Raw genomic sequence first — 19,497 nt, forward strand, 5'->3', positions numbered from 1 at the left:
ACTAGCACATTGCGAGTTCTCAATAGCACACGTGGCTCATGGCCGCCGGGTTGGACAGTGCAACTCAGTATTAGAGGGCATCTGAGATGCACCCTGACTCTAGAACTGCTTCTAACAGTGGCAGACATCCTGGGGTTGACACAGAACTGGACCTGCTTCATATCTGCAGCACACCTGAGGTGGTTAAGAAGTGAACTATCCAGTTTACTGAGTATCTTACTTCACGCTTAAGCACTTTTATGTCTATTTCATTTCATTTTCTAGCACCGCTTTGAGATAGAGATGATTAAACCAAATAAAGATGAAGAAACAGAAACTTGGATTACAGAATTAGTTAGAACAGCAGTCTTCTTCATCCAAAGCCCTGAACGCAAGAGTCTGCGGACCCACATGCCATTTCATCTTCTAAAAGCTTCTGAACTGATTCCACTCTCTGTTGTGTAATGCCATTACCTGTTGAGACCGCTTTCACAGAGCAAGTGAACAAAGCCTGTGCAGTCCGATCACAGGGCAGTCACGATGCTCTCCCCAACCCCTAAAAGAGCAAAAGATGCAGATTTTATTTCAGGCCACTGGCTGCCCTCCTAGACTCTCCAGCTGTGCACTGTCAGATTTCCCAGCGTGGTCCTTTCCTGGTTGAGGCTCATTTATGTGAAGCCAATCTGCAGTAGATTAATTAAACACTGTATTGATTTTCTATCCTCTGAAGCACTTCTAAAAGGGTTGTATTCTTGAAGTCCCTTCTCTGAGTTAGTAGAACATTTCCCCTTTGTAAATGTGATACTTAGAACTTTTATCACCATCCTGCCACCCACCCCCACCCAGACATCACCCCGCCCGGAAAAGCCACTATCACTTAGCAGAAAATCTAACTTCTGCTTTTCCCAAAAGACAGGGCAAGAAAATGGGGAAGGGAGTCCTGCTGTTTTTCAGGTCATGTTGATTTAACACTTCATGATTTATGCACCCTGGCAGTCTTGCTTATAGGCTTTCATTTTTGCATCCTGTTAAAATACCTTGCAGCGGTGTTGTTCCTCTTAATTAGGTCATGTTTGTAAGGCCCGTTACAGACGCAAGTGCTGTGTTTGTGCTCAATATGAACACTCGGGTATCCTCCAGCCTTCCTTTGTCGGTTTGCACAGGGGTTTTCAATACGTACAAATCGTGAGAGATCTGAATTTGGGAAAAGGCTTGGTTATTCCCCTCTCCATTGTAGATTATTAAAATATACATACCATACTTGGGAATTAAGAGTGGTAATAAACACAGGGCGTTTTATATTCGCACAGGTTTCTGATCCTAACAGACCAGGGCTTTCCCCACTTATTCCAAGTGCTGTGACGCTGGGGAGAAAGGAACCCTCCCTGTGAATCGTGCTGCCTTACTGCTAAACCCTTCACCTTCCTGATATGTTGCAAGTGGTCAGTCATTTTGTTGTTTAGTGAGTGGGCGACTGAAATTTAGGGCATTCCCAATGTGTCTGAGTAGGGAAAAAGATTCATTTAAAATTATAGCCTGCTAAATTAAGTGTAGAGTAAATGTCTCACTAAGAAACCTTTTAAATACAAGTTTCATTTGCTTTCCCTAACATGGTCACTAAATCTGAGTTTATCAAATTTCTAAATTTGTAACGAATCATGTTAAGCATTGTTATTAAGGTATGGATGTCAGTGGCCCATCTTTGAACACAAACAAAAAGCTTTTCTTTTAGAAGAAGGAGTGGCTTCCCAGTCTTTATTGTTTTATAATCCTCTGTCTTTAAGCTAGGTTTATATTCTAAAATAAGAAAACTGCTAGAAACAGAGCAGAGAAAGTTTCAAGCTTCTGTTTTAACAGCAAGGATTTATGAAAAATGTGTCATATCTGGTAACTTTCATTCTTTTCATAAATAAAAAATAAAATATAAACTGACAGTTTAAAACACACTTTATACTTCCTCTCAAATCCACAAAATGGCTGTTACTTGCAAATAATTTACAGTAACGTTAACAAGTTATTTTGGCTGATCCAGATATCATTCTAAGACTATAGCAAATTATCCATCTTTTAATTGCTTTTAAATGTAAGAAAATTCTAGGTTTATTTTTAACAATCAAAATTCCTCAATGCTCCAACAGGATCCTCAGTCAATGCAAATTTACATAATTCATCTTCCAGTCAATTTGTTTTTCTATAATTAGTGCAGCTGTCACCAGGGAGCTACATTCTTGTGGGCAGGTAGCTATGGGTACAGCAGGCAGGCTTCAGTCAAACATTTCCTTTTAAAACATCCATCAGTTTTCTTCCCTTATTTCAACTAAGTTGGGTTCTGTAAAGAAGAATCTATTTCCTACCTAACAGGTCTTCCTTTTCAAATTTTGACTATAATTCCATAACTTACAATTCCTTCTCCGGGTCCATTTAGCCAAAAGATATAAATAAATGAGTATCTAAAGAATTTCTTGGTCAGGCCAACTTTTAGCCTACATACATGATATTTCTCTTTATAGCTACCATATTTTTATCAAAACAGATCCTCACTTCAAAATGTAATTATATTGCTGTTAAAAACATGGCCAAGCCACATTATAAGTACAATGACAAAGCAAACTTCAGAATAGCATCGTAAATATCTAGCTTTACATTGTTCTGGTATATTAGTCTTTACACTGCGTTTCTCTTTAGTTTTTGATATGATTGATCTTCCTCAGTAGTACTATATATTCAGCTTTTTTTTTTTTTACTGTCTATCACTGCTTCATTTGTAATATTTTTTTAAGGGCTGAGTAGCCAACATTTTGAATCATCTAAATCTTCACTATTAAATTTTCCCTTAAAATAACAAATGGATGAAGGAAAATCTAGTACTGATAGAACTCAATGAGTGCTTATTAGTTTCTGCTAGGTACTGTGGCATAAACCAGGAAGTATATATGTGCCATAATACTTAGGACATAATAATATATTCATTAAATATAGACCAAGGGTCTCCAACTGAGGTGCGGAAAGGGGTGCCAGATCACCTCCATACAAATTTCCACCATTACAAGGCTGTTGACATATGTGTTAAGTGACAAGTGAAGGATTCTGACTGAGTGTATTTTATGTCTATATGTTTTCGGAATTGTCTGAGCCACAGAAGATTTCCAGCTGGGGAGCTCCTCCCAAGGAAGAGAAGGTGAGACAAGAGGGTGAGGCCCCAGGCTCCTAAAGCAGGTGCAGTCTCGAGTCTGGGGAAGCCCAAAGTTGAGTGTCTTCAAGTGTGAAAGGCACAGCTTCAAGGAGGCCACACCAGCAGTCAACCAGGAGGGAGGTCAGATGGAGATGAGAGAACAAAAGAAGAGACAAAAGTGTTAACGCCAAGGGGAGACCATAAACAGCAGTGGCCTGGGCCTGGGCGTCAGGACAAGGGCTCAGAGCCCCGGTGCTGTTGTCCACAGTAGGAGGAACAGAAGAGGACTCACAAGACACATGGGCCAAAAGGCAAGGAGTCCAGCACTCAGCTGAATAAGGAACCAGGAAATTCGGTTGGCCAATCCTGGTAGTAAGGAGTGACCGTGAGCCTGAGGCAGGGCCATCCTTACTGGGAGTAGGGCACAGGAGGAGACCAGCGGAAGGAGCTGGAGTCCAGCTGAGCCCGGAATCACGGAAGGTGGTCAAAGCAGGACACAGCAGCTGCAGCCGCCAAGAACCAAGAGGGAGTTGTGCCAGTGACTGAGTGTCAGTTCAGGGCTTCCCACCTGATCCATCGCAGCCTTGAACATACGCGTATGCTGATGCCACTCCACGGATCAGTTCAGAGCTTCTCATCTGACTCGACTCAGTCTGAAAGAAACTCTGCCATCGCATGGTGGCGGCTGCTGGTAGGCCACCATAATTTATTTGCCTCTTCTTTCTGGGTGCTCAGCTGGCTGACGTTCCGCAGCTTCCTTTGCTTTCGGGAAGGCCACAGGACTGAGTTCTAGCCAAAACAATGGGAGCCCATGTGAGGCAAGTCACTTCCAGGCCTGGGCTGTAACATCTCCCACAAGGGGGCCTCCCAGCCTTCCCACTTCCTGTACTTTGAAGATTCTGGAGCCACCGCAGCCCCTTCCCTCCCAGTTCTGGCCCTGGGGCATCTGTCCTGGACTGTTAGGAGAGGAAGATGGAAACTCCCATCACCTTACGGGTCTATTTGTTAGCTCAATGTAGGTTACCCTAAGTGATGCTCAGTGTGGCCAGAGATTCCCAGGGTTATTGTGGAGAGAATGCCCCAGGCCATTGCCTTTATGTGTATGATATGTATGACCACCCAAGCGTACACATGGAGACTGTTTCCATGGTAACACTAGGTCCACTAGTTTGCATATGTGTCCTTTGTTTGGAACATAGAAGATGCTTCTATAGACGCATAGCTCTTTCATATAGGTGGTGTGAGAAATGATAGTTAGGTCCTCACACCTACACCAACTTGACTTACCAAAAGCAATAGTTTAGTACAGTTCACCATCATTTATAACATGTCTTTGCCTGATGTCAGAGGGTGAGAAAAATAGGAAATTGGGAAGGGGAAATCATACATGACTTGTGTCAAGTCAAATTAATAAACAGGGACATTGTAATATTACTCCAGGTTTTAAAAGGAGACAGATGCTCTTTTAGGTCCCAAAGGCCCACAAATCATACTAGCAGGAAGAGTATCTATCTGAAATGTGGACCCAGAGATGTAGCGGTAGGATATTAATCCTCACAATGCAAAATGTCGGATTAAGAAAAACCACGAAGTCAACAAATTAAAAAACAAAACCAACAGAAAAACAAAAGCAAGGCAATTGCAATTCTTTCCTCCCCTCCTCCAATCCCAGAATGCCTGTGTTTCCCTTACCCATCTTAGCAGCAGAGGTGGGGTATGAGGTAAGAATAGCAGGGACTTATGTGGTAATGGAAGTGGGGAGAGGAATGGTGGGGAGAGAGGAAGGGGGATTCTGGGTGGGACATTCTCTGCTATTTTAGCACCCACATGAGGACACCCAAAGGCCTGGTGGGTGAACCCCTGCAGTTGTATGAGCTTCTAGGAATAAGGATTTTAAACTACAGGTGCAATGCCCCCTCTTTTCGTTGCCACCCCTCCATTCCTATCACTAGGAGCCTGGAGGACAAAACTAGTTGAATATTCTTCTGGGTTCTTGGAAGCTTTGAAAGAGCTTTGAACTAGACCCTCCACATCCCTGGCCCACAGCAAGCACCCAAGTTACCTCCAGGGAGCTCAATGCAGAGACAAAGGACACAGCGCTTAGGAATCAAGGTGGTAGAGAAAAAATGAAGACGTGAAGTCACCCTCTGAGGGCTAGAGAGAAGGTGCAAAATGTCCTGTTTACCGCCAGAAGTCATCTTGAGAAGTCATTCCTTCATGGGCTTCTCCTTTGGGGGTGAGAGAACGGGGGGTTAAGGTCCATAATTCCAGAACAATATTTCCCAGACTTGCCACCTAGATTAAACTTGACTCCGGTGGTATTTGAGTATCTCTGAGAACCAAATCCATCTTCAAAGTATGAAATGTGCTGCCATTGAGGATTTTCAACAGTATTCCCCTGGTTAAGGCAACAGAGGCAATCTAAGAATTGCCTTTGTCTTCAAGAGAATCTGAAATTCTCCTGTCCTAAATTCTTCTTATTGAACAGAAAACTTATAATCAATTAAAATTAATGTATGCTTTTCAGTCTTTACAATATTTCAGGAGTCTCCTTTCCCTTGGTTTCCATTTATCACCTGAGCAATTGGGGCCCTTCTCTGAAAGCTTCTCTAAAAGCTTACATCACTGCTGGGGAATCCCACAAAACCCCAGTATGATTCACCTTCCTGACGGTAGCACAAAATTTCTCTAGCCTTAGGTCAGCATTCAGTGTGTGGGTGAAGCCCTTTCCCTAGTGCTGTTTGCCTAACTTTATTAAAGCATAAATATGATCTACGTGGTCTGTACACGATACTGGTTCCCTTAGACCCAGCTCTGCTGAAGCAGCGAGTTTCCTTGCCAACCTCTACTCATGGAGAAACCACAAGCCAGTGGGAACTCTCTCTTTCCAAAGTACAGAACTAACAGTTGTTCATTCATTTACTTATTTATTCATTTAATAAATGTTTCTGGAGTGTCTGTGTGCCAAGCATTATTCTAGGTGCTGGGGCTGTGATAGTAAATGAAATTGACAGGTCCCCTGTCCTCATGTAACATACAGATTGGTGGAAGAGACAGATGGTGATACAATAAACCAGCAGATACATAATTGTACATTGTGAGAGATGCTGTGAAGAAATAAATAAAGTGCAATGATGGAGAATAGTGGAGACCCACTAGATAACGTGTCCCTAAGGGTGTCTTTGTGGAAGTGGCACCCATGCCTGAAGGCTCTCAGGTGCCCACCGTGCGGAAGGGGGAGGAGAGGGGCAAGTGGTTCAGACATGGGGCAGGAAAAAGACTGATAGGAAAGGACAGGCTTTGGTGTTTGATTGGACGTTGGATCTCTGGGCCACTGAGACACTGAAGTTGTCATGGATGTCAGGCCTTAGGGCAGTGAGCCTGGTGCCAAATCTTAGATGAAATGAAAGTATGTTAAGTGATAGAGGCCAAGCCACATAGCATGAACCCTGAGAGAGTAGGGTTTTCATGTGTAGGTAGGCTTCACATTATGCGGGGCTTCACATTATGCGGGGCCATTAGGGACCAGGAGAAGTCTAAATCCTGGGAACCATCAGGAGAACGTGCAGCCTCCACGTGAGAGGGTGGCAGGAAAAGCAATGTGCTCAGGGGATAGTCAGAAGGGGAGGCAAGTGCAATGACTAGACTGAGAACACTGATGCTCATTTATGCAGGAAGGCGGGTCCCAGCAAGTGTAGGAGAAATGGTAAAAGGGGTAGAGGGAAGGTTGAGCTGGGGAAGGTGAGAACAAAGAATAGGCTACCTTCCTGGAGTCACATCAGCATGGTCACCACAGATATGCGGCATGTGGGTATGCCTAACTCCAAGATGTCTGTAAGAACTAACCCCAACAGTCATTCAGTGGATGAGAGGGTGTGTGTGTGTGTGTGTGTGTGTGTGTGTGTGTGTGTGTGTGTGTGTGTGTGTGGTGGAAGACACCTTAGTTTCCTGGAAATCAGTAGCATCCTGGACTTTTGGGTCTGAGGGAGTCCTTGTGTTAGATGGGGAGGCCAGCCACAGGATTACTTCACTGGGCAGGCTCACACCAAATGTTAGACATAGGAAGAGTTTCTGATGAGCTACCAGACAATTCTGAGTGCTTGAAAGAATTAGGTCCTGGGCTGTCCAAAAAAGTGTATTTCATAATTCTATGAAACGAGAGGCTCAAACCATGGGAACACAGAGTGTGACATCATAGAAAAAGGCTGAGAGGGTTGAGTCAAAACAGACAGTTGCAGAGAAGGGACAAAACAGACCCACAGAGATGGCCATCAAGGATTTAGTCAGAAAGGCTAAGTTTGAAAACCAGGGCATTCGTTGTGTGTAATTTTACAAAAGGAGATTGAGATTTTAGAGCAAACTTTATATACACAGTCTTGAGAGGCAATAGGCATTGCAGCCATATGGACCTTAAGTAAATTACTTAACTTCCCTAAATCTCCTTTTGTTGTATCTGTTGAACGGTGCTGACCGTACATGTTAATACAGGTTAGTGGTTCTCAAATTTTAACTTGAGACTAGCCTGAGATGCTAGTCTGAGGTCCCACCTACAGAGATTGCAGGTCAGCAGCTCTGCAGTGGGAGACAATGTCAGAGGATGGCTCGGGTGACATGAGAGTGTGCAGCACGTGCCTGGCCCCTGTCGGCCACTGAAATTCACAAATCATCTCTCTATGGGTGGACCTAACACCCAGGAGCCACTTGCTTTGGGAAACTTAATTTCCTTTGGCATCACTGAACATAAAAGCTTACCCTTCTATTTCAAAATACAAAAAGCAATTCTTAGACTTTTAAGAATACTTTGTAAAAGGACAGCTTTCGTACTTCCTACTTACTCTTATTACCTAGTTACAATGTGTGGATAATAAAGTGGTGTCAACAACACAACAAATCTAAAAAAGTTGTTGATGAAAAACCTGTGAAGGAGAAGGTGTGAGGTTGCTTAATGCAACTTGCTGGCACATTGTGCCATCAGTTGTTTTGGGCAATGAAACAAATAACTGCCTGGAATTGAGGTATGGTTGAAATTAATGTTTAATGGGATTACCAGGAAAATGTCTTTCCTTGGCAAACTGATGCTTTAAACTATTGCCTCCAACACAAAAGTGGGTAGTGTTTGTGAAATAATGACATAGTCCCAATTTCTGAAATCATGTTTTTAATGGATAAGCTGAGTGTCTACAAACGTTTGTGGGTTAAATGTGTGAATGACACTTTTAAATGGAATGCAATATGTAATATAAAAGTTCCACAACTAAAGAATGTGGACAATCTCTTGGGCTTTGTTTAAATTGAATACCTCTGTATCAAAATGATTAACATAAGCCCTGGTTTTATTTTCAGCTAAAGGTATCCTTCATAGATGGAAAAGTGCCCAGACAGCATGAAATCTAACATGACTAGACTCTTGCTTTAGCCCCAGTATAGATCACACAGTAGCTCCTCATTTGTGTTGAATAAATATGGAAGGTCTAACACCCAGAATAGTTAAAACAGGCAATTCTCCTGGGGTGGCTGGTTAGCTCAGTTGGTTAGAGTGTGGTGCTAATAACACCAAGGTTGCCGGTTCGATCCCCACATGGGCCACTGTGAGCTGCAACCTCCTTAAAAAAGAAAACAAAAAAAAGCAGGCAATTTTATGAAAACTTGCCACCCTTTCAGATAACACATTTGAGATTTCCTTCAGATGAGCAATTCAAGTGGTACATTGATTTTTAATAGTTCTGTAAAATCAAAATACATATGATCAGCACTGGTAAAATCTTAGAACCTCTTAGCAATCAGCCTGTAGCGAATATAGGTAGTAACTACCTCCTCCAGAGGGCTAAGGTACAGGCCACTCGGACCTTCCTTACACCAAGACTGGCCCCTGGTGGTGGTGAAGCGGATAGAATCACCATTCTGAGATAGAACCAGATACACTGCTGTCTTCCCCCATTTCCCTGTTTTTCAGACATCACTAGTTGGGGAAGAATGTTAATATTTATTTTAATCATAGAATATATCCCCTACCTAAAGGGGTAACATTCACACAGACTTTTTTTTTAAATTTAAGCCAACTTCCCTGAAATGAATTTATTCTCTGTATCATAAAATAATTCCTTACAGTAGAACTTTTCTAAATCCTGCAGAATCAACGTAATGCTACACACATCGTAAAGCCTCCAATAAATACATGAATTAAAAATATTACCGTAAAGAAAGAATAATTTCGCAAACTAGCAAGTCTTTGGCGTACTGATTTAGATTTCCTCATTAAAATATTACTTCAAACTGAGTAAACTTGAGTCACCGTTCACAAAAGCATATATCCTTTCATGATCCTTAAATTTCTAAATCTGATTTAAAAAAAAAAAAAAATCTAGAGTTCCTAGAAAAAATTTTACTCAGAAAACAACTTTCTGTAAAAGGCCATGAGACGTGTTTTAGAATTAGGTTCTTGTACTTAACTACCTTTACATGATTTTATTCCTAAATATATTATGAATAATGTAAAATGTCACCAAGCATAGCCACCCACATTGCAGATAGTTTATATTACATAAGTTTTAAATCTAGTTCCATGGCACTACCTCTAGAAACTCAGCATGTCCCTTTTATGGAAAAAAACCCAAAGCATCTAATTTTTTCAAGGATTTTGCTAGGGTGTTTCAATGGGCTTTTTTAAACACAATTTGAATTTCCTTTTGACGAGCTAAACTGTTGGTGAAAAATTAAGCTAAAGCTCTCGAGTCTTGCGAATGCATTTGTCTTGGGTTATAACTTTCAGATATCCTGTAAAGGGTCATACTGAATAAACGCTTAATTCTTAGATACTTGTAATTTCATTTTCTTCAATAAAAACATTAAAAATAGTAATTGGAGTAAAAAGACAGTTAATGCCTGTAAGGTACGAATTGCTACATGAAGGTAAATTGTACTGCCACGTTTAACATCCAAAAATCACTCTCAAATTCTGAGCTGGATTCATTTTAAATAAAATTTCAATGATGGATTGTACAAAATCTAATAGAAGCAGAAGCATCTGACAATTTTCTTTCCTATTCCCATGTAAAGTCCAATTCATATTCCTGAGCTCAAAAGCCAAAAATAATTATATATATATATATATATGTATATACATAGTGTATATTATATACTATGTATATATAGGTATATACATAGCTGTATACATATTTTATTCTTATTGGGCATATATGAATTCTGAAAGCTTTGTGGAATCTACCATAAACTTGAAAAATGTCTAGCATAGATCTATTACATGTCAAGTAAAACTCACGTTTCATTGGTGAAGCTGATAAACTATCATGACCATATCATGTATGTTTTGCTGCACTTTTTTTTGGCTTTTATCACTGGACTATTTTTTGTAGCGGTGAACATCTTTTTTAGTATGTGTTTTCCATACTGAATGTCAGGGGTAGAGGTTTTGTCTTTTTGTTAGCCTTATTTAGCACCAGGCACAGTAAATTCCAGTATATTCTGAAACGATCTATGAATATAAACTACTCAAACTCATGGTTCTAACTGATCTCTGCAGTCCTAAGGCAAGGAAGGGTAAATCTACGTAGGAAGACCATCAAATACACCAAATGACTCACTGTTAGGTGTTGTCCAGAAACCAGCCTGTTGAATTTTATAGAGAGGAGACTGGCTTTCCCTTTCAGGGAGAAAGTGGTTGCCCCAGTGACTAAACGCCCAACACAAAATTTCCCAAAAGCTTCAAACTCCTCTTTGGACTCTGTTTTGGGATTTTACTAACTCAAAGAAAACAACCAAATTTATGATTCGGTACAGGGGATTGCCTGGACAGTACTTCAATAACACTGCCTTTAACTCTATTTTGAGCAAGGTTTGAACTTAGGAGAAAATAACAGACACAGGAGATCAGGCTCTAGCTCTCTGACAATTCAATTAAGAAAAAAGTAAAGGTACTAAAGATTCAATTCTCCTTGTGAAGGGGACATTAAGTTACGCTAAAGAGGGATATAAATATGGGACACCAGGCTCACCTTTGTTTAGATATGGGTACTAACTACAAGCAAGAAAGGACAATTCTAGAACTTTAGATCACTATAGAAAATAATTTGGAAATAACCTGTTTTGATTCTGTTTAAATTTGCTTCAGTTTTAAAAGAAGTCAAATGCTCTATGTTCAGGTGATTTTTCCACTACTTTGTTTTCCAATAGAAGAGATGCATGTAATAAGGGCAAGTTTAAAAATCTACTGAATATTTTATGAGTGAATGTCTACAATATGACGTCAGTAGTACTACCAGACTGCTGCTTTATGTACAGCAAAATTCCAAACTAAAATTCTCATTTTCCTTTTTAAACAAATTTTGATACATCTTAAACAAATTTCTGATGTTAACATATTAAATAGGTTGCAATCTTGATGGGTATTAAACATTTTATTTAAAGATTTTAAAGTTAAAAAAAGGTACACAAATACAGAATTACAAGGCAGTATTCTACATGACAAAAGTCAAAATAAAAATTAAAAAGTAAATGTACAAAGCAAAATACCTGATATCCAATTCAGGCTGTGTACACATAAAATGATCTGACCACATGCTTATACAAAATAAAATTTTTTTTTTAGAACACCAAAATTCCAACCATTCTATCAACTGCCTTATTCCCCTGGTGAGTATTTTGAGAAGACTTCTACATAATATAAAAAGAATTGGCATGGCACTTAAGGACTACAAAAAACAGAACACAATTAAAAATATTTGTAATGCAATTCGGTATAAAATATACACAGTAAATCTTGTTAAAAAAAAAAGGTTTAAAAACAAAAGACCACACTGAATTATGGTTAAAGCCTCATCCCAGAAAAATGCTCATTTGTAATATAGAAAACTAAGGATTTTTTTTTTTTTTTGAGAAGATATCTAACTTGAAGAAGTCAATTGTTCAAAATTCATTTAAAATTGTAGGTAAGTTAGTAACTCACTGTCTACCCCTTCTCAAAATGCTTTATTGTGAATACTCTTTCTAATATTTAACTACAGGACAAAATAAAAGAGCAACTCCAAAGTGTTTCTCGAAATGCGATTCATTCAAGGACCCAATGGAATTCTAAGCTGGGACAGTAATGTGCTTTTTAAACAAAATTCCTAGGTGATTGATTATTCCATTCTAAAATTTTAGAACGAATGCCCTAGGGGAAACAGCAACACTTAAAAGCAAGATCATAAACATATTCTGACATAAGAGATCAGAATTTTCTGTAAGTTTATGATTTGAAGTGAATACTGTTTTTTTCTTTTAAAACAAGTTTCAGGTATTAAAAGAAACATATATACCTCTTAAATAAATGTGAACGTATATAAACATTTTCGTTTAAGGTTTTCATTGCTTTTAGACTTAGTTATTTGAAGAAAAGAGAGTATATGGTCAAAAACTTTGGAAAACTTACATTTCTAATGAAATGTAGCATGCAAAAAAAAGATAATTTATTAAATGTCTACAAATTTTAAATCACTCTAAGTCTAAGACTAGATAGCTTTCCCCAAAATTAAATTTTATTAAGATTGGGCAGTTATAAGTAATTTAGATGGTTATGGTTACTTTTTAAGTCCCTTTTCATAAAAAAAAAATTTAAACAGTAGAAGGATGCTATGTCTGGCATCCCGTTAAATAATGCATTGCTAAACACTAATATTAATTAAAAAATCATTTGAAAAAAATCTGCCCTTGAAATGTATTGTACTCTGTATCACAAGTGTTACCTACTTAACAACCACTCACTTAAGGAGCTGGAACTGTGAAGTGTGTGAATGTACGCGTATGTGCACATCCTGGACATTTATTCATGCTTATTATTTTTCTTGGATTTCACTGAAGACTCCATAAACATGGTCCAAAAGTATAGATAATGTGGTTTGGGGGAAGAGATAAGCATGGTTATTAACACATTGTGTAGAAGACAAGTTCTTTTCCTGTGTACTAAATTATAAAGAAAAAATAGCAAACATTCTGTCTCCACTGGATAAATGGAATGCTTTTACAAGTCTGATAACAAGTGAGTGCCTTATTATTTAAATCAAATCACAAAAGGCAACTGCGGGATTTACTTTCCTGTAAGAAATAAATATTACCGTTGCACTTTTCTGTATCTATTTTAAATTTCCATTTTTTCCTTTCTACATACTGAGAAATTTTTCATTCAACTGCATCCTGAATCCTTTGAATTACATTTGTTAACATTCCAGTTCAAGTTCTGGCTAAACGGACAAGCTCAGAAGAAATCACTTGTATCATCAGTTTTTAAAAAAATAGCTAATGATTTGGAATCTAATTCTTAATAAAATATGCCTATTTTTTTTCCCCTCAAGAAGAATCTGTGTTCTCAATTCTAAGCAAGCAACACCTTTTACTACCAATTTTGTAACTGTTGCCTTAAAAATCAATAATATAATTATCCAAGGCAATGATAAAATTTACAGCTGAATTTTTAAACACAAAGAATTCAGAAAAAGGTAATATAACAAGTTGTCATATTTTGAGTTAATCTTTTATTCCAAAATAAAACACTTAAATGACTTAAGAATGATGAAATTATGGGAGGTTTGTGATGTAATCCCACCATGTGCCTTAAGCAACAGACACTCTTTTTAGAAGCAGTGGTATTTCCTTCAAACAAAAAAGACAACTTCATTACTCAACAGTAGGCTGCTAGATTACCAGAATAACAAAATTTTGACACGATTATCTGGAAACTAGTCTTAATTTTTTTTCAGAGTTAAACTTAGATGTAATAATTGACTCTGACAGTCAAAAACAGAAGATATTGAAGTGCTTTTTTGTAGGTGGCAAATATAAAATGGTTCATTGTATCCAGGCTGATAACAACTTTTCCATGCATTCAATGGCAATACAACCAAAACGAGGATCAGACGCATTCTTCTGCTGACATCAAAAGAGGATTGATATACTCAAAACCTTCAAATTCAGACTGATCAATCTTCCTCACAATATCACTGTTGGGAAAAAATTAATTTTCATAATCAAGATTTCTTCAATTTTTAAACGGTAAAATAAGATTAAGAAACAAAAAATAAGGCTAATTTATATAAATTATGGGAAAAATTTTTACAAGTTTTTAAATTAATGCCAAAGCATTTTCTAGAGGAATCAAAAGTACTGCAAAGTAAAAAAAAGACTAATAAACTCATAAGGAAGTTTACACCAAAAGGTAGTCCAAAACTGAAGACTGGGAATAAAAAAGGCAAAAGTTGTCACAATTCTAGTTTATCTGAACTTTTGACCTGAACAACATTCATAATTACAGGTAAACATCCAGGTCAGAATTAGTATAATTTAGTAGTCACCTCAACAGCCAGATGGATTATGAAGAAGAAAAGGCCCAGAAGTTAACCAAAATGAAAAGGCAATAGAACAAATACACTGAGAGACCTGGAATAAGGAGAGAACCCCACCGACAGGTGATGGGTCACAGGGGGAGAGAGGAGAGGCTGACATCCTGTTACATGGCTTCTAGTTAATACATGATAAGAATGAGTAGTACTATTGAGTGTTTTACTACTTAAAGGTATACACAAAGTTACACAGGATATAATAGACCCTCACTCAAGGAGGGAAGGTAACTCATGTAACAAAGCTACCAGAGAAAACAGTACCTGCTAAGTTTCAGACAGGACGAGCTAAGTAAGTCCTGTTCTCACTACACTTCTAAAGAAAAGGGCGACTTCATAGTTGGAGAAATCAAAAAAGGCTGCATGCTTTCAAACTCTTACTGAATGGAATTCTGCAAGGTTTTGTTAGGTCTGGGGAAAAGCACGTAATTTCCTAGAGTTGGAGTACAGGAATAAAAGGGTGGTAAGTGGCAGATAATGCTGGAAGGAAGGCAATGGAAGCTCAAAGAATCCAGCAATGTCTACACTAAGGAGTTTCACCTTGATCCATCAAAGATCAGGTTGCATTGGAGATAGTTCTGAAAAATGGGGACGTTTCAACAGATAAAAATGAAGGAGGAATATAGGGGAAATAGCATGAGCAAAGGTTAACAGCACACTATCTGGGAATGGTAACTGAGACTGATCAGAACACAGCGTTTGTGTTAATGAATAGGGACAGCTATGGCTAGAAAGTCAGGCTGGAACAGAGGGCGGGAGATCTGAAGGCTAGTCAAGACAGTAGGTTTTATCTTCTAGGCAATGTAGGCGTTACTAAAGGTTTCATGAGGTGTACGAAATGGGCTGCAGAGTAAAGAAGGAGCCCAGGTAGGAGGATGGTGTAATATTCTAGGTATGATTTGAAAGAGGTTTGAACTGGGCTTACGTAAATGCAAAAGGAAAAGAAGGATCTGATGCAAATGATGAAATAAAGAGAAAATGATGAAATAAAGAGACTGAACTTGGCAGCTAAAGGTATTACATATGGTTTGTTAAGGAAAAGGAGGAGTCAACAGTCACTGATACTTGGAATCTGAATGCAGAAATACATGGCAATGCAATGAGCAGAAAAAGGTAAATAAAAATAAGGAACTGATAGAGAACAACAGAAAAAGAGAACATAAAGGGTCATTACTTTGATTTCAGACTTCATCTGTTTCTTTGACAAGCTAGGGGAGATGCTGTCTGACAAATATAGAAATGCAGCTCAGGGCAGACACCGAGGTTGGGGCTTTAGAAACCATCGTTCCTTTATTCTTCACAGCAACGTAATGAGGTAGGCAATACAAGAAGAAATAGGCTCAAGACGTTATGCAATTCACACCCAGGTTACCCAGCTGGTAAGAGATGGCATCTGGATTCAAATTCCTATCTTTTGATTAAATCCAATGCTCTCTCATACATGATGCAGTCTGAAATAATGATTTTGGTCCATCTCTCTCTTCTCTAGCAGACAGTGAGCTTTTTTGCAAAATTGGCTATGTCTTGATCATCTTTGAATGTCTAGTACTTAGCATAGTGCCTTTTGCTCACTAATTGTTTGCCAGTTTAACTGGGAGTCACTTAAATAGCTGGTATCTACACTACAGGACTGGCTGAAATCTCCAAGGTGCACACTGCATTCAGCAAAGAGAAGGCTGTCATGAGCAGAACCACAGAGCATCCTAGATTCAAGGGGCCAGGGAAAAAAGATGACAAGTGGTCAGAAAGAGAAAGCAGAACCAGGATGGATAGTGCCAACCAAAGCAAAGCCAGTACTACCAAATGCTTTACAGGCATCAGGGGAGATGGGAATTGATCAAAAAATGCCTGAAAATTTAGAAATTAAGAAGTTATTCCACCTTCAAAAGCTGAAGGAGCAGGTTAAATTGTAAGGTTAAAGTGTTGGCCATAGCAATCAAGGTTGACTACAAACAATGTTCGCTAGTCTAAAGACATTTGATAGAGATAGTGTTTATTTATTTTTCTTTTACCACGGGCACCTGTTAACTATTTTTTAAAAAACTTGATGATGAAAAGAAAATGAGAAAAAACTATAGTTCAAAGAAGTGCTAAGATTCAGGGGGGAAAATAGAATATCTGAGCATGCAGAGGGAAAGAAGCTAAGAAAGAGGAATTCAAGGTGTTGCAAGAGGGCAAGTGACAAAATAAAATCTTGGAGGAAATAAGGGAACGGGACTAGGAAAATAGGAGGGCGCATCCTGCAAAAGAAGGACAGCTTTCCATGCACAGGGAAGAAGAAAAAGTTTGAGAAGAGTTAGCGATTCTGAGATGCAGGGTGGAGTGGTGACAAGGTTGCAGGCTCACAACACGGAGGTGTCGTCCCTGCAGTCACGTGATGGCAAGGTTAATCCAAGAAGAGGGATGGGGGTTGGGGCAGGATTGAAGGCTGCTAAAATGTACACAGTTCGGAACAGCTGCTGAGAGGAATGGGATAAGAATTAACAAGATGTAAATGACTGCCAAGCAGTAAGGGCCTCCTTGAGATGAGAGAATGAATCTGTAATGACAGGTAAATGATCAAAATATCCCCAAATTATTCCAAACCACATTTTTAAAAGATGTAACATAAACACAAAAGGTATGTCGAATCACTGCTGGCTGGACTTGGTATGTTGATGTAATCTTTTAAAAAAGCAATTTGGCAATGCATATAGAGAGCTTTAACATTTCACACCTTTTGACCTGATTCCCTTTCTAGGACTCTATCTCAAGGTAACACTCAGGAACTCAGACAGAGGGTCATCACCAAGATGGAAAACAGTGCAGCAGTGGAAAGAGCACAGGCCTTAGTCACTCAGATTGGGGTCCAAATCCTGCCTCTGCCACCTGATACCTGTATAACTTTGCTTAACCTCTCTGAGCCTCCATTTTCTTACCTGTAAAACGAAGATGGCAATAACTAGGTTGATGACAATTATTAGGTTGCTGTGAGAATTAGAGATAATGCATGTAAATCAAAGTAGAAAATGGCAGTTATTGTTAGAATTTTTAATAGTATAATAGATTCAAATATCCTGTAACTGAATGGTTGGATAAAGTATAACCTGATAATGAGACATTGTATAATCACTAAAAATGGGACTTCCGAAGGACTTCCAAAGTATTTCAGTCTATAGAATTACTTACTCATCATCTGGAGTGAGCTGGACAGGTTCATTAGTAAACTGAGAATCAAAGTTGTCCAAACCAAATTCCCCAGAAATATTTGGTTTAAAGGGAGGTACCACCTGCTTTTGCTCCATCTAGAAAGATATATTAGATGACAACTCAGGTTGCATTCTTGGAAAAGTTCCCCTCTACATTTCTCCTCTGCCCTCAGGTGTTTCCCAGTCTTATTAAAGTGAGCTCCCTAGGCAAGGTTCTACAATATTCACAATGATGGAAATAATCTACAAATCTGAACACTGATACAGGTCTCAATAATATTACAATCTGCTCCACTAAATTAGTGTTCTGAGCTTTTTTTTCAAATTTCATTGGGGAATATTGGGGAGCAGTGTGAGCTCCAAGTCATTGTCCCTCAATCTAGTTGTGGAGGGCACAGCTCAGCTCCAAGTCCAGTTGCCGTTTTCAATCTTTAGTTGCAGGGGGTGCAGCCCACCATCCCATGCGGGAATTGAACCAGTGACCTTGCTGTTGAGAGCTCGCGCTCTAACCAACTGAGCCATCCGGCAGCCCCTCTGGAACCACAGCAGCAGCTCATTGCCTTCAATCTTAATTGCAGGAAGCACAGCTCAATGGCCCATGTGGGAATCAAAATGACAACCCTGTTGTTCACAGCTTGTGCTCTAACTGAGCCACCCAGCTGCCCCAGTGTTCTAAACTTATTGTTTTAAAAGCTTTTTGAAAAGCACTTTAGAGACTGGTTTTAAGTAATTTAAGCTGTGATATACTAGTTTTCCAACATTCTTTTGAGATAATAAAATTTGGCCCAAGATTCTAATGAAACGTAATTTAGAAAACAATCAAAATTTACATACCATATCCCAATCAACATTTTTGAAGAATGGGTGTCCCTGAATATCAGCAAATCCTGTTTGAGGATGACAACCCAATCGTTCCTTAGGGTCCTATGGTGGAAAGAAATGTTTCAAAAACTGGGTGAATATTATGCTTTAGAATACATCATCTTTGTGACCTGTTTTGTACCTATTATGTGATACCTTTATGTCTGAAATCAGAATGGTCTACCTTCCACGTCTAGAAGGTACAACACTAGACTCAAATGAGTATCTGAAGCTTGTGACAAGTAAGATTGCCCCCCAATGGCTCTTTCTCCAGCAATCATGTAATTAAAGTGGAGCTATGTCACCACTCCTTGTTAAAGAAAAACAGGTGGATAAAGAGAACAGAATCATTTGAGCAGCATCTAGCTATTTCTTTGGCATGGATTAGAGAGACAGTCAAAATATGCAAACCCCCAAACTTCACTAATTTCTCAGCTTAATTTAAAAGCCCTATGCTCAACTACAGAAACAATCCATAATCTGTGTACAATAATGACACAACCATTATCTGAATCACTGGATTGAGAAAGGGCCTGCAACTTGTAAAAAGTCTTGGCTTATTCATTACTGTGGATGAGTACCAGTTCCTATTTTTGTTTCCAATAAAAGGCAATTTATTTTGCATATTAATACCTCTTACCTTCATTTTCCACTGTTAAAGCTTAAGTTTCCAGTTAAAATCTTTCCTCATATGAAGTACTCATTTAAAACAAGCTTCAATTCATTTTATTTAAATACATCATTATGTTATTTATTTACCCTATTCAACCTATATTCTAACCTACCATTTATCTAAAATAAGAATTATGGATGCCAAGCCCATTGTGATACAATAAAATTACATATTTGGTCTTTGGCCCAGGTTCCTGACAGAGAGTTTCTAAAACCCGTGTAATTTCCTGAGTGATAG

The 19,497-nt window shown here is 38.8% G+C and overlaps 1 protein-coding gene across 3 annotated transcripts in view; it reads right to left on the reverse strand.

Moving 5' to 3' along the window:
• Nucleotides 1–11,547: 11,547 nt before the first annotated feature.
• PRKCI (protein kinase C iota) overlaps nt 11,548–19,497 on the reverse strand; it is a 54,184-nt gene continuing 46,234 nt past the window's right edge. For all 3 annotated transcript variants that reach the window (XM_081070199.1, XM_081070200.1, XM_081070198.1), the window contains 3 exons: nt 18,561–18,650; nt 17,707–17,822; nt 11,548–14,142 (listed from right to left, as the gene is read on the reverse strand). In XM_081070199.1, the coding sequence (XP_080926325.1) occupies nt 14,055–14,142; nt 17,707–17,822; nt 18,561–18,650 (294 nt within the window). In that variant the 3' untranslated portion in view covers nt 11,548–14,054. The remainder of the gene's footprint in view (nt 14,143–17,706; nt 17,823–18,560; nt 18,651–19,497) is intronic.

This window comes from Rhinolophus hipposideros, assembly GCF_964194185.1.
Source record: "Rhinolophus hipposideros genome assembly, chromosome: 2".
In the NCBI taxonomy this organism is placed as follows: Eukaryota; Metazoa; Chordata; class Mammalia; order Chiroptera; family Rhinolophidae; genus Rhinolophus; species Rhinolophus hipposideros.